General features: G+C 45.8%; 1 protein-coding gene across 24 annotated transcripts in view; it reads right to left on the reverse strand.

The window, feature by feature from the left end:
• The window catches only part of QTGAL (queuosine-tRNA galactosyltransferase), a 128,011-nt gene that overhangs the window by 100,525 nt on the left and 13,247 nt on the right, over positions 1–14,239 (reverse strand). For 13 of the 24 annotated variants that reach the window (XR_015147396.1, XR_015147394.1, XR_015147397.1 and 10 more), the window contains exons 4-5: positions 7,763–7,827; positions 90–152 (exon numbers count right to left, since the gene is read on the reverse strand). Coding sequence is in view for 19 of the 24 variants with exons in the window: in XM_086356821.1 (XP_086212947.1) it covers positions 90–152; positions 7,763–7,827 (128 nt within the window). In the remaining 5 variants the exon portion in view is untranslated. The remainder of the gene's footprint in view (positions 1–89; positions 153–7,762; positions 7,828–14,239) is intronic. The other 11 variants (XR_015147399.1, XR_015147398.1, XM_086356822.1 and 8 more) reach the window with 1 other exon arrangement.

A 14,239-nucleotide genomic window follows, 5' to 3' on the forward strand; every position in this document is an offset into this window, starting at 1 on the left:
GCTCTGGCTCTTCTCGGCCTGGCTGCCCCTCTCCTGGGGCTTCCCAGCAACGTGTCTTTCGCTTGGGGTTGAGGGGCAGCAACCCTTACCTGTGGAGCTGAAATTCCCAGGCGGCACACTTGGGAAAGCAGCAGCCTCCACCTGTTCCAGACCTGAAAGCACATTTCTCAACTGTTTTCTCAAGCTGTAGCAGATTCTCTCTAGCTGATAATAATATTCTTTTCTGAATGATCCCATACTAAAACTGTCAAGTCAAACAGAAAAATCAGGTGGTCACAGGGAACTATATTCAATATTCTGTGATAAACCATAATGGAAAAGAATATATATATATAAATATACAGTTACTTTGCTGTATAGTAGAAATTAATACGACATTGTAAATCAACTATACTTCAGTAAATTTTTTTAAAAAGTAAGGCGGCATATGTTGTAGAGACAGGAAAAACAAACTTCCTCACTCTGTTGGCAACATCTGCATTTAATAAGTTACTGGCAAGGATGCCATTCCAAATATAGTGAAAATAACATTATTCAGTAGCCCTGTGGTAACCACCATGCCCTGTGGTCAAAAGCTGTGCTCTCAAGAAACCTCAAAGTAAAGTGCGTGGCCTCGTGTTCCACTCCCAGGAGGTACGTGGCGGGAGGCACTCAGTTCTCTCCCTTCTGTGTCCACATTCCTCCCCCTCCCCACAAGCGCAGGGAAGAACTGGAGGGGAAATAGAAATACAAACCACTAATATCTACACCAGTCAATGTTGCCACTTACCAGAAGTTTGGAGAAAATGTTTAACGGCAAAAGAGGCTGAAATCACTTTTCCAGTCACCTGTAAATCAGTTATTTAAAAGACCCCTCTTCCCCCAACCAGATTCTGTAACCCAGTTCCTTCTCTGATCCTATAAATTAAAAAAGCCAGACTGCGGTGGGCATGGCACAGGGAGGACTCAGCTTGGCCCAGGGCCCCCCTGTCCCACATCTCCTTTTAGACCCAAAGGTGAACGGGGTGGGGGCAGGGTGGCACAGAGCCAAGAACATGAGGACAGTCTCTCCTGGAACAAATGGCCAGCCCAGAGTGCAGCAAAAGGCCACAACGGCACAGGAATTCCCGGGTAGAGTGGCTAGCAGCCCCAGGACCGACCACAAGCTCCAGGAGCCTGCAGAGCCGCAGATGCCCTGGGGAGGGCCGTTGTGCCCAGGCACACCAGGAAGGTCTGCAGGGAGGATTAGGGAAAAGGGACGCCAAATGATTAAGCTTCTCTTCACCCCTGAGGCTGGGAGAGAGCTGGGTTTTGAATTGGCCAAAAACATAGGACACCTGGAAACAGGTCTCTCCCAGACCCAGCAGAGACTACCCACCCGTGGACAGAAGGGCTCAGTCCCAGGACAGGAGGCCCCACACCTCCTGGCTCGCCTGCTGCCATGGTCCCTGGACCATGTGGTCCGGCCTCCAACGGAGCAGAGAGCCACAAACAACCATTAATGAACCTGAGAGGACCCAGGACACAAAACAAAGCGGCAGTCCTCTAGAGTTGCTGGAGGAAGATACAAAAAAGAAGAGCTCTCAAAGGTGCCCTAGGACGTGGAGGAATGGAAAGTATACATCTAACTTCTGACAGCAAAGGCGAAGACAAAACAGGTGGTCACAGCTCACAACTGAGTAAATGAACTGGAGGGTCAAACTATAAAATGCAAAGTTATAGAGAAACAGAAATCAAGAGGGCAATGAGCAAATGATAAGACCCAGCATTCAAACACCAGAAGCCAAAGGAAGAAACAAGGCACAAGGAAGGAATTAACAGCCAATACAGAAAATTTCATTTCATCTGGAAAAAACCTTGAGTCTGCATTTTAAAAGAGCTCACCACATTCCAGAAATGATTCCTGACACACAGAGAAAAATTCCCAAATTCCAAGAAGATGGAAAAAAATCTTATAAATCTTCGGTAACAACCGTATTTTAAAAACCAACAAATTCCAACTGATACAGAAAAAGCATGTGACAAAACCCAACACCTGCCCACAAGATAAAAATTCTGAGCAAGTTAGGAATGGAAGACAACACGCAACGTGAAAGGCTGGTGCTTCCTCCCAGTTCAGGAGAGGACAGACGTTCCAGCTGGAGCAATGAGGCAAGAAGGCAAATAAAAGGGCCTCGAGATCAGAGGAGAAGAAATCAAACTGCCCACCGTCTGCAGATGATGTGACTGTCCATCTAGAAAATCCTCAGGAATCTACTCTAAAAACCTAGAACCAGTGAGTTCTCCAAGATCAACAGATAAAATAATCACATTTCTAGATGCTAACAATGAACACAGAAATTAGAGATGCTATGTTCATGAACAGGTGCTCCAAAGGAAATGAAATATTTTGGTGCAAATTTAACAAAATATGTACATGATCTGTGTTGTGAAAAACCACAAGATGTTGATGAAAGAAATCAAAGATGATGTAAGCAAATGCAAAACACATGTTTAGGAAAGGACACAGACACCCCCTTCTAAGTAGGAATTTATTCCTGGCGGCAGTGCCCAGATCACAAAGTGTGGGTCCTCTGAAGGCTGTAGACAGAGCCCTCAAGCCCTCGTGAGAGACGCCAGGCCTGTTTTGCATGGGTTCCCTCTGGGGTGAGTCCCTGTGTCCCTGAGCTTTGTGCTTTGCCTCTCAGGTTTGGAGGGACTGTGCCTGAGGACGTCACCTTCCCATGAGGGGATGGGCATCAACTTCCCACTCACCAGAAACACTGCTGATGGACACCCTCTGAGACAATTGGGATCTTTGTGTGACTCACTTTCTCTCCAAGATGAATATCCTTGGACACATCGGGGACTGGGAGTGACACTGAGGTTGCCCCGGGTGGCCCTTCCAACCCACTAGAAAGGCACTACTGGCCCCAGGCAGCAGTCTGTAACGGCTACTAAGAGCACGTTCTCTGAAGGGCTGCACTACAGCGATGGGTGCCGAAAATCCATCTGTAAACACACTCAAGACCGCTCTCCATGGAAATGACAGCCAACAGGATGGCTGGGTTCCAAGATAAGTATACAGAAGTAACTAATTCAATCTGATGTAACCATTTATATTGAACACACAAACCCAAACCCCACTAATTCATTTCACAACCATCTATTAATATCTACTATTTGCCAAGTTCCAGGTGCTTCAGAAACATCAGGGAAAAAACAAGCCCTACTCCTCCAGTGTGGAGCTGATATTCTACGAGGGAAGGCAAACAAAGACGATAATGAAGGATGCAGCACTGAAGGTGATAAATGTTGCGTGCAGAACTGAAGTGCAGGGGCAGGGACATCCCCGATGCAGGCAGGTCCCACCACATGCGGAGGGGTGAGAGTATCACTGAGAAGCCAGAGGGGACGGTGGGCCACGCAAGTACTTGAGAAAGAGACAAAGGGCAGGGCCTGGGGTGGTGGTGGGTGGGGGGTGTGGGAGCCGGAGGCACAGTAGCTGCTGTCAGGGGAAGCTGGGGAGGCAGCGACTTCAGGGCCTGAAGTTGCCTGAGCTTTGGCCTTCGCTGTCTCCATCTGTCCTTCTGCTGCTGTGTGCCTTGCACCTGCTGATGTACCTGGCACATCCAGGTACCGACCTGATGAATGAATGAGCTCTGGTACAGGAGCAGCATGGGAGCTGGCCTCCAGCTATGCTATTGCTCCTAGTGAAATATGTTCTGAATCCAGGCACAGTCACCAGACTGCATCCCAGGAAGCTAACAAGTCAAAATACAGCCTCGATGCCCCAGCAAAGGGGCCTCGTGAACCCAATCTTCCTGCAGAAACGGTCCATTTTGACACAGGCTGTGGTTGTGCTGCGCTGGCATCACTCCTGCACTGAGACAGAACACACTGGTCACGCTCAAGCTGGGTGTTCGCTGGAGACCACAATCATCTTCTCCCGGAAGGCACGTGCTCAGGGGGCCAAGGCCCATTTCCCACACCCCCTGCCCAAGGAAGGCCAGGCCAAAGGGGAGGTCTCTGCAGGAGGCCCTGTGGGCCATCCCACATAGGAGATGCCTTCTTCATTAAGTGCCCAGTGGGCTTCATCAGGGTTGGGGCACAAATCACAGGTACCCAAGGAGGCAATGAGAAGAGGGCACTGCCCCTTCTGAGATTTCTGGACAGACACTTGGCCCAACACCATCACTCAGTTTAAAGGGTATTCTACAAAAGTGCCTGGGAATCTCTGAAAACATCAAGATGAAGAAAGTCAGGGAGGGCCTGCAGAATGTTCCAGATGAGGAGACGAGAGACTCCCAGGTAAAGGCAACATGGATTCTGGGGCCCTTCGGAGACTGTGAGGGAGGTGGGCACTAGGGTCAGCCACCTGTTGGCAGGACGTCCTTGCTCTGGGTCAGAGGAGATGTCCTTGTTTGCAGGAAATACACACAGACGGGCTCAGGGATGATGAGGAACAGGTCAGCGATGCTGGCCTTGAAAACAGAGTTTTCTGTACTATCCCTACAACTTTCCTCGCAGTTGGAAAGGGAAGTGGGCAAAAAGATGCAAACACACGTCATGAAGAAAGGAAACCCACAGGGCCAATCAACGTGGGCTGATGCCAACCACGGCTCGAGATCAGGGCGCACACATCAAAGCACAGTGAGGCTCCAGTCTGCTCCCGCCTGCTGGTCGAGATCTAAGAGCCTGAGGGCACCCAGTGCTGGGGAGGCTCGGGACCCACAGTGACCTGCCAGGAGAGACAACGTCTCCAGCCGCGTGGCAGCAGCACAGCTCCTCTCCTGTAGATAAACTGCTCGTCCCCTGAGGCCTGGGCACTCACTTCTGGGTGTGAACCCCAGAGGAACTCTCATGTGTGTACAACAGGGGGTGAGTGCAAGAACGTCTCCAGCAGCTATGCACAAGGGCAAGAGCGTGGAAACGGCCTGGGTGCCCGTCAGTGGGAGCACGGGTGAATACGCGCAGTGTGCTTGCCCAGTGGAATGTTGTACAGCAGACGAATGAATGAGCTGCAGACAATAGAGAAACAGAACGGAACAGAAAGTCTGGAAATAAACCTACACTGACACGGCCAATTGATTCTCAACAAAGCACCGGGGCAATACAACCGCAAAAACAAAGTCTCTTCAGCACTGGTGCCGCTTAATATCCATATGAAAAAATTAACCCCTGCTTCCTACCACAGGAGACACAGAAATGAACACAAGGTGGATGATGGCTTAAATATGAAAGAAAACAAGAGAATAACTTCTTTGGGGTAAGCAGAGAATTCTCAGAAAAAAAAAAATTAACTATAAAAAAAGAAAAATCAATGATTTGAACTCCATCAAGATTTAAAACTTCTACTTACCAAAAGACACCATTAAAATATGAAAAGGCAAGTCACATGGGGAGAAAATACTCAGGAAGCAGGTATCTGACAAAGGACTTGTATCCAGAATACACACCAAACACTGACAACCAATAAGACAATCCAATTTTTTAAAAAAATGGGCAAAGATTTCGATATCTCACCAAAAAGGATTTATGAATGGCCCGTAAAGCGATGAGGAGGTGCTCAACATCACTAGCCATCAGGGAATGTAAATGAAAACAAATGAGATGCACTTCGATTCTGCTAGAGGGGTTGAAGCCGAGGCTGACTCATCAGTGCTGGGAGAACGTGACGCAGACAGATGGGCCACACTGCCCCGGCAGGTCCCTTTACCTGTGGTTCTTCAACCCCGCAGCTTTTATCTTCCCAAGAGAAACGGAACACACACCCACAGGAACACTTTCATCGTGATGTTGATGGCACTTTTATTAAAATAACCCAAACTAGTAACTGCTTGAATGTTGACCAGTGGTAGCACCATCAGCATGGCACCTTCACACCACTGAGTAAAACAGAGAACAGCCCGCCAGCACTCGCAGTCACAGGTGCCCGCGACGTGGTGTGGATGCTAAATGCAGGCGCTCACACCACGTGGCCTGTCTGGGAGCAGCTCTGGTTGACGGAATCGTCGTCTGCTCCGATTCGGCTGTGAGTGACAGGGGTGTGTACGGGTGTCAGAACCCTCACGTGGCTCATTTTGTACACCATTTTCACATTTTGATGCAAAATGAAAATCTTGCATTTCACTGTATGTAAATTCTCCCTCAATTAAAAAACAAAAACAAAACAGAATGAACTACAATGACGTGCAACAATATGCATGGACCTTAACAAAATAACCTTACAAAGTTCCAAAATATTTTATACGGCCTGGTGCCCTTTTTATAAAGTTAAATACAACTAAAATTTTTTACTTGGCTTTTTTTTTTTTTTTTCAGATTTGCTTAGACACCAAAAAGTTCAGCAGCGGGTGGGGACAGGGCGTTGTGTGCTGGTCGCCAGGAGTGGAAGGCAGTGTAAACAAGGCTGGAGCAGGAGTTAGCGCTAGTCTTGGACGGCAGGATTATGGGTGCTGAGCGTTAGCAAAAGAGACATGGGCGCAGAAACAAACGAGGAGACGGAGGCCCAGCCCAGCAACCAGGATGCGTCCTGAACCCAGGGTCGGGTTCATCCAGTTCTGTGCCCCTATGACCTGGGGACCTACGTTCACAAAGAGGGAAAGGAATTACCGTGGACACTGGAAAACAAGCTAAGATTTCTGCTCAGAACCTACGGGACACCACACAGCTGTCACGAGAAGAAAACAACTGTCTTACGTTGCACTTCAGAGAAGTGAAGGGTTGCAAGTATGGAGCCCAGGTTCCAATTTCAGGTGTCAGAGGTGGAGCACCAGGATGAATCCAGATGTAAAACCACAAAGATCAAAACTCAAAGAAACGAAACAAACAGAAATAGAGGAAAAGGAGCCCCAGGGGCAGAGGTCAGACAAAAGGAGTGCAGCCCACCCTGCACCCCCAGGCCTGGAGGGGCCCAAGGAAGACTGCCTACAGATAAATGTTCTCAGAGTGCCACTAAAGAGAAAATCTACACATGAGTATACACAACACATACAATCATGGGTTCTTTTTTCACTCACAATCATCATTTGTCATGTTATTAAAAATTCTTTATGAACATTACAGTAATTTTCTCATACAGATTGACCACAGTTCACTTCACCATTACTCTCCTGTCCAGTATTAACTTGTTTCCATTAATTAATTTTCCATTATAATTAATAACACTAGAGCTTCTTTGTACATATATCTTTTTCAGAATTTCAAGGATACCTAGAGTGAAATTCAGGGTCCAGAGCATAAGCCTTTTTAAAGTTCTTAATACAAAATGCAAAATTATGCTGTCAACGCTACCAGTTCACACGGCATTTCCAAACACTACATGTTTAAATTTCATTTTTAAACATAGCACCAAACTAATTCAATTTGTGTTTGATCACAAATGATGTAACATCTTTAAAAATCATTGCTTGCATATCTGCCTCTGAAAGTCTCTACTCCTGTCCTTTTCTGTTTATCTACTACTCATTACTCTGTGTTTTCTCACCAACTTGCATGAATTAGTTCTATTAAAGGCTATTAATCTTCTAAGTATTGTTATCTGTCAACATCTCCTTAGTTTATCTTCACTTTGTTTATATGTTTCTCTGTTGTGCAATTTTCTGCTTTTATGTAACCCCATTTATCAAAAATCAATCCCCTCAACAGGTGCTACAGCAGTTACATTGAAACAACTTGCCAACGTTAGAGACTGATTGCAACATATTAGAACAATGATTTTAAAGAACTACACTAAAATGTAATATCTCTTAATTACTGAACCAACATATAGTCAGACATTTTAAATAAAACAGTTACTTACCGCATCCAAGAAGCAAAGGTAAGACCCTGAGCTCTGTGCTACTGCTTGATTTTTAGAATATCCGACTGTTTAAAAGAGAAAAGGAAAAGCTCTTTTAGAACTCAGTTTTAGTGGATTCTCTTGCATAAAACTTACTGCGATGTACACGGTAGGAAAGCTAGGAACACTCCTCACTGCCAAGTAAAAACTCAGACCAATTTAGATGAAACTGACGCAGTAAATACAATGACGACAGACAACAGTCCACCCAGTACTGGTGTTAAGGCAGAACGTGCTCACAGAAGGAAAACAAAGCCGGCAAACATCTATCCAGCACAGCACTAAGGTAACCCTGGGGAGTATTTTTAAAACACAAAATTACAATGTCCCTGAATGGAAGGACTTGAATAGAACTGGCAGAAACACTTTCTCTAAAGCCTCTGCTGATAAAAGTCACAATACAGTTACCTGACAGATGGGGCCACAAACACAAGAGGGATCGGCTGGTAAAGCAGCTCATTGGACTAGACGCTTCAGGGGCACAGATTTCACTGAACACCTGTTCCGGGGATGAGTTACAGGCCCTGTCAGTGTCCACTCTTCCTACACGTCCTGGGACCCCCCAGCTCCCCCAGGAGGTGCAGACCCAACTTCACCAAGACGTGACTGGCACAAGAACCCCTCACGGAATAGAAACTAGACCACGTGTATGAACATCCTGGCCGCACACAGAGCCGGCGCCACTTGCACTGCTGAGCACCAGGACAGCACGTGGAGAACAAAGGCTGCAGATTCACCTGTGCCTGGAAATCAAGGAAGCGGTGCCCGGGGATGGGGGGGCTTCCAGGGCCGGTGAGGTCAGCTCTGCCTCAGGGAGCTGGCTGCAGGGTGTGTTCAGTTTGTGGAAAAATAACTGAGCTGTACTTTGATGATAGGTGTACTTTCCTACATGGATATTACATTTTAATAAATGGTTTAAAATCCTCATCTTCAAAGAGATTACAACTGAGGTGGAAAGAGAGGTAACCGAAAACCTATGTAAGGTGCCAAATGAACAGTGGGAAGCACTAGGGAGGCTTATGGAGAGGAGATGAGACCATGGCAGAGGGGGTCAGAGAGGCAACATGAGTTTAAATTCAGAGAATGAGGTTCCGAGTGATGGACTGGGCAGTGAGCCGCATGGGGAGCACAGACAGCACTCGCAGGGAGGGCAGCTAGGAAAGGCTTCAGAACAGGAACAGAGCGCAGAAATCAATACACAGCAGGCCCGGTCTGCAAGCCGAGGGCAGGGCAGGTTAGAGGAGGCACTGAGTCCCAAAGAAGGAGCCAAGGGGCCTTTGAGGGGCACAATTCCCACCTCCCTAGAAAAGAGGTTCTGGTACCCTAATTGCATTACAGAGACACTTAGATTTGGTGCCACCCTGGAAAGTCACACAAAGCACAACAGGTGTGTGCAGAATTAAAACAATAAATCCCTTTGACTCAAAGCTGAGATGACCTGAAGACTGTGGCCATCCCAGGGGACACCAGCAAAGGTCTGCCCCAGGCCTCACCCCAGGTGCTCCCCAGTTTTCTGCAGTAAGGGGAGCAGGAGGAGAAAGCAGGTCCCTCCCGTTACTCGGCCGCGCTCTGGAGCAAATCGCACTGCAGCCACAAGGATGGACCTCGGCCCTCTTGCAGGGCGTCAAAGGGTATGACCCAGAGCAGTGTCTGGCTATTATCACGTGAGGTAGCACCTTAATTTCCAGTGTTAATCCTAAAGCTTGGCCAACCCAAACCAGTTAGTGGGACTGTCACAGATTTCAAAGAACCACAGGTATAACAAGCAAGCAAAGGAAAAGCACAGAAGGGGAGGCAGGGGCCTGCCTCCTGACCCCTGGGGATGGATTAGTAGCTAGAGCTGAATCTCCATCGTCACTGCAAAGCAAGGCAGGCCCAGAGAGAGAGCACATGGAATCAAAACGAAAAAAAACGGGAAGAGACTTTTCATAATCACTTGGAAATCAGCAAGAAAGTGGTTTTATTGGCATTGGGTTTTAGAAGGGGAAAAACTGACCCCAAGAATTTGGGTAATGAAGGAAAACACATCTACCAAGGAAGTTGAAAGTTTCTCACGATGAGTCTTGTGTTTGGCAAAGATAAGGAATTTGCTTTAATATTATTGCCTTGAAAAGTCAAATGTTTGTGCCAGGGCCTGATGTTTGGGGAGGCCTGTCCCTTTGTGAGGGGAGTCGGTTGTCATGGTCACAGCAGGAAAAACTCCCGCCTCGGTGAGATATTAACATTCCTTACTCTTGGAGAGAAGAGGGTGGGATTGTGTTTTACTTCAATTTTAGCAAGTGATCACATTATTAAGAAATGTTTTGCTCTATTATGATATGAAATAATAGTAAATGAATCTTAACCCAATTTAAATACCCAACACTTCTCAAAATAGATACTTTGGATCTACAGTATCCAATAGTCGATATAACATTGCCTATTTAAGAAAATATTATTATAGGAAAATGTGTCCTTTCAGACATAATCAAATTAACTCCATTTTATTAATGTGTAACACAGGATTCCCACGAATTCGCCTTATCCAACCTTAAAGAGACAGCAGAATCATTTCTTCACAATATTACAATTTACTTTTTTGTTATTGATAGAATATATACAAAGGTGATGTGGCTCAAGTTATATCTACTCTATAAAAAGCATATTATGAAAGATAAAACTTGCTTTTTAAAAAAAAACAAAACTTGCTTTTAAAGTAGAGATTATACAACCAATCACAGGGGTCATCAAAATGCCCTTAATTTACTCTCATTCCACTATGGAAGATGCAAAATATGCAAGATCCAAATTCTTGGGGTCAGTTTTTCCCCTTCTAAAACCCAATGCCAATAAAACCACTTTCTTGCTGATTTCCAAGTGATTATGAAAAGTCTCTTCCCGTTTTTTTTCGTTTTGATTCCATGTGCTCTCTCTCTGGGCCTGCCTTGCTTTGCAGTGACGATGGAGATTCAGCTCTAGCTACTAATCCATCCCCAGGGGTCAGGAGGCAGGCCCCTGCCTCCCCTTCTGTGCTTTTCCTTTGCTTGCTTGTTATACCTGTGGTTCTTTGAAATCTGTGACAGTCCCACTAACTGGTTTTAAAAAATCCTGATTTTAAAAAATCTTCAAAGGTTGTTCATAGTTGTTGCTGTTCAGTCGCTCAGTCGTGTCTGACTCTGCCATCCCATGGACTGCAGCACGCCAGGCTTCCCTGTCCTTCACCATCTCCCAGAGCTTGCTCAAACTCACATCCGTTGAATCGGTGATGCCATCCAACCATCTCATTCTCTGTCATCCCCTTCTACTCCTCCCTTCTATCCTTCCCAGCAGCAGGGTCTTTTCCAGTGAGTCAGCTCTATACATCAGGTGGCCAAAGCACTGGAGCTTCAGCTTCAGAATCAATGAAGATTCAGGACTGATTTCCTTTAGGATTGACTGGCTGGATCTCCTTGTAGTCCAAGAGACTCTCAAGAGTCTTCTCCAACACCGCAGTTCAAAAGTATCAATTCTTCGGCAGGTTTCAGAAGGAAGTTGAAACAGATGTTCCACAATAACTGATTTATAAACAATTTCTAACAGACTAAAGATAATGAAAACAAGAAATATTTGGGGGGATATATTAAAAATGTGCACGAGATGATGAAGAGGAGGAGGAGGAAGAAGACAATAACCGAACAGCTGCTAGACTCCTTGAGGGCCCACCACATGTGGCCTCTTCTGGATCCCTGCTCCCATCAGCTTGTCCTGTGCCTGCCAACACCCACATGGGCACTACTGATACGGCTGGTTCACAAAGAAGGAAGTCAAGGCATAGGTTGGGTGCAGTGGACCCAACCGTGGCGCCCTCACCCACCAAAAGGCACCTCTGCATGCGGTCACTGTGCAATGTCAAACAACACAGTCTTTCCATAGGAACCTTCTAAAAGGAGGAAAAAAAAAAAAAGAGAGAGCTTTCTTCTTTTAAAGGACCAAGATTTTAAAATTATTTCTGATTTTTAATTTTTTTCTAAAATATTTTCTACAGTTTTCTGCTTTCCTAGGTAGAGGGCACTGGCTGCTATTTGTGAGGAACACAAGGCAGGGCAGGGGAGCATATTTTGGGAGAGAAGTTTGTTTCATTCGCAAAAGTCCAACTGTTTCTTAACTCACCTTCACCAACATTCACCCTTTACTTGTGAAGGGTGAATTCACCCAAGAAACAAAAATAAAAATACTGGCTGGAAGCTACAAAAGGCAAAGCAAAGGGCACTGGTCCTGGTTGCCCTCGGTGGGAGGATAAGCGCACTTCACAGAACAGTGCACCATATTCCTTAAGAGCTAGTGTTCAGGGATGTTTAAACCCGTTAGAGGGCAGGCCTCAGAGAGCTCAACTCGGGGGTCGGGGATGAACTCCAGGTAAATCAGCAAGTCCCCCAGGGGTAGCAACACAGTCCTCCCGGAACTCAGGTGAGAACCACGTGAACTTGCAAGGGGCACAAGCAAGAATCATCAAGTGAAAGTGACATAGTCCCCTGACCACCCAGCGCTGGAAGAAAGGACCAGAGAGAAAGCAGGAAGATGAGAAGGGGGCTTACAGGACAAGAGGTGTAGAGAGAGCAGGACTATCTCTCCCACTCACACCTTTCCCCTGAGAGCTATCCTGAATGCTCCAGTCCTGACCCAAACCCTACTGACCCCCTCACCAGGAAAGGATCTGAGCAGCGGCGAGCCTGTGTGTTGGCAAGTCACCCACTGGGTCCGAATGGGATCTCAAAGCGAACACCCCCTTGGATCTCATCTGAGGACTATTCCAGGAGGACCCCAAACCTTCAGCTGTGTCAGGACCTAACAAGACTCCCTCAGGACCAAGCCCACCATAGAGTGAAGCTGCACATTCCTGAGGGTTTTAAAGGAGTGGATGCACCTCAGTCAGAGAAGGCAATGGCACCCCACTCCAGTACTCTTGCCTGGAAACTCCCATGGATGGAGGAGCCTGGTAGGCTGCAGTCCATGGGGTCGAGAAGAGTCGGACACGACTGAGCGACTTCACCTTCACTTTTTCACTTTCCTGCATTGGAGAAGGAAATGGCAACCCACTCCAGTGTTCTTGCCTGGAGAATCCCAGGGACGGGGGAGCCTGGTGGGCTGCTGTCTATGGGGTCACATAGAGTCGGACACGACTGAAGCGACTTAGCTTAGCACCTCAGTATCTCTTGGGAAGATTCTTTACAAATCCCCTGCTATGTCTGTACCCCGGACAAATTACACAAGAAAATCTTAGGGTAGGACTTGGGCATCAGGTTTCCTAAAGCCCGCTAGACTATTCTAACATGCAGCCAAAATTAAAGAAAGACACGACTCCTAAAACTTATAGGAACCTGTCTGCCAGCCAGTCTTATCATCTGTCCTGCCTCCACCTCCAGTTCTAGCAGTCTGTGCAGCCATATAAACTTATTCTCAAGTTTTACATGAAAATTGTAAAGTCAAACTACTGGAAGCACAATAGATTACAATTAAGGCTAAGAATGCAAAGCTAATCATTCTGTACAGAAAAGAGGGTAAATGAAGAAACTACCCCATCTTGACCCAGCTTCATGAAATTTCAAAACTCAAAACATAAAGAGAAAAACCTTACACACTTTCAGAAAAGATATCTTTAAAATAATAAGAATCAGACTGACATAAGATTTCTTACTAGAATCAGCGGACACCAGAAGATAATGAGGCAATTACTCCAAAATTCTAAGGAAAAATACTTTCCACCTAGAATTTTATACACAGCTAAACTGTCAAATAACCATAGTACAAAATAAAGACATTTTCAGACATGTAAATACCCTGAATATTTTACCATCCACATACCAGATATGGAAAAACTACTTGAAGAAATATTCCAGAGAAATGAAAAAGGAACATATTAAAAAGAAAACTAAATAAAAAGCGAAGGGAAAAAAACAAACGGTGGCACGTGCATATAAATAGAAGGGAATAAAGCAGAAGGTTTTTTAAAGGCTCCATAGATCTTGGCACCTGGGAATCCCCTCAGTGTGCAGCACGGGGTTAGCAGCAGATTCATTTCAGTTCCTCTTCCAAGTCTAATCCGCTAGGTGGTCTGCAGTGAAGAACAGTCACTTATTTTAAAAACCACTACTGCTGTTTTCACAAGGTTTAAGCTGTTGGAATCAACTTATTAATCAAGTATATAAAATAACAAGAATTATAGAACAGAATGTGAAGATTATAAACACTGACAATATAAATATAACAAACTAAAACTCTGAGGGAGGAAAAAAGAGAAAGGGAAGTGTGAAGTCCCTTCAGTGGGTTAAATGTTTCCTCTTTCATAGCAAGTATCAACTGATTCTGTGAGTTAAATAAATCCAGTAGGAACTAAAACACACTGGCTGCTCCCTGGGTGTGGGGCTTTTACATTTCATTGCAGACTTTCCTATACGTCTACTTTTTTTTTAACCACATTTT

The sequence above is a fragment of the Bos grunniens genome, chromosome 19 (assembly GCF_055505025.1).
Source record: "Bos grunniens cultivar Pamir isolate PY7600 chromosome 19, Bosgru_T2T1.0, whole genome shotgun sequence".
Lineage (NCBI taxonomy): Eukaryota > Metazoa > Chordata > Mammalia > Artiodactyla > Bovidae > Bos > Bos grunniens.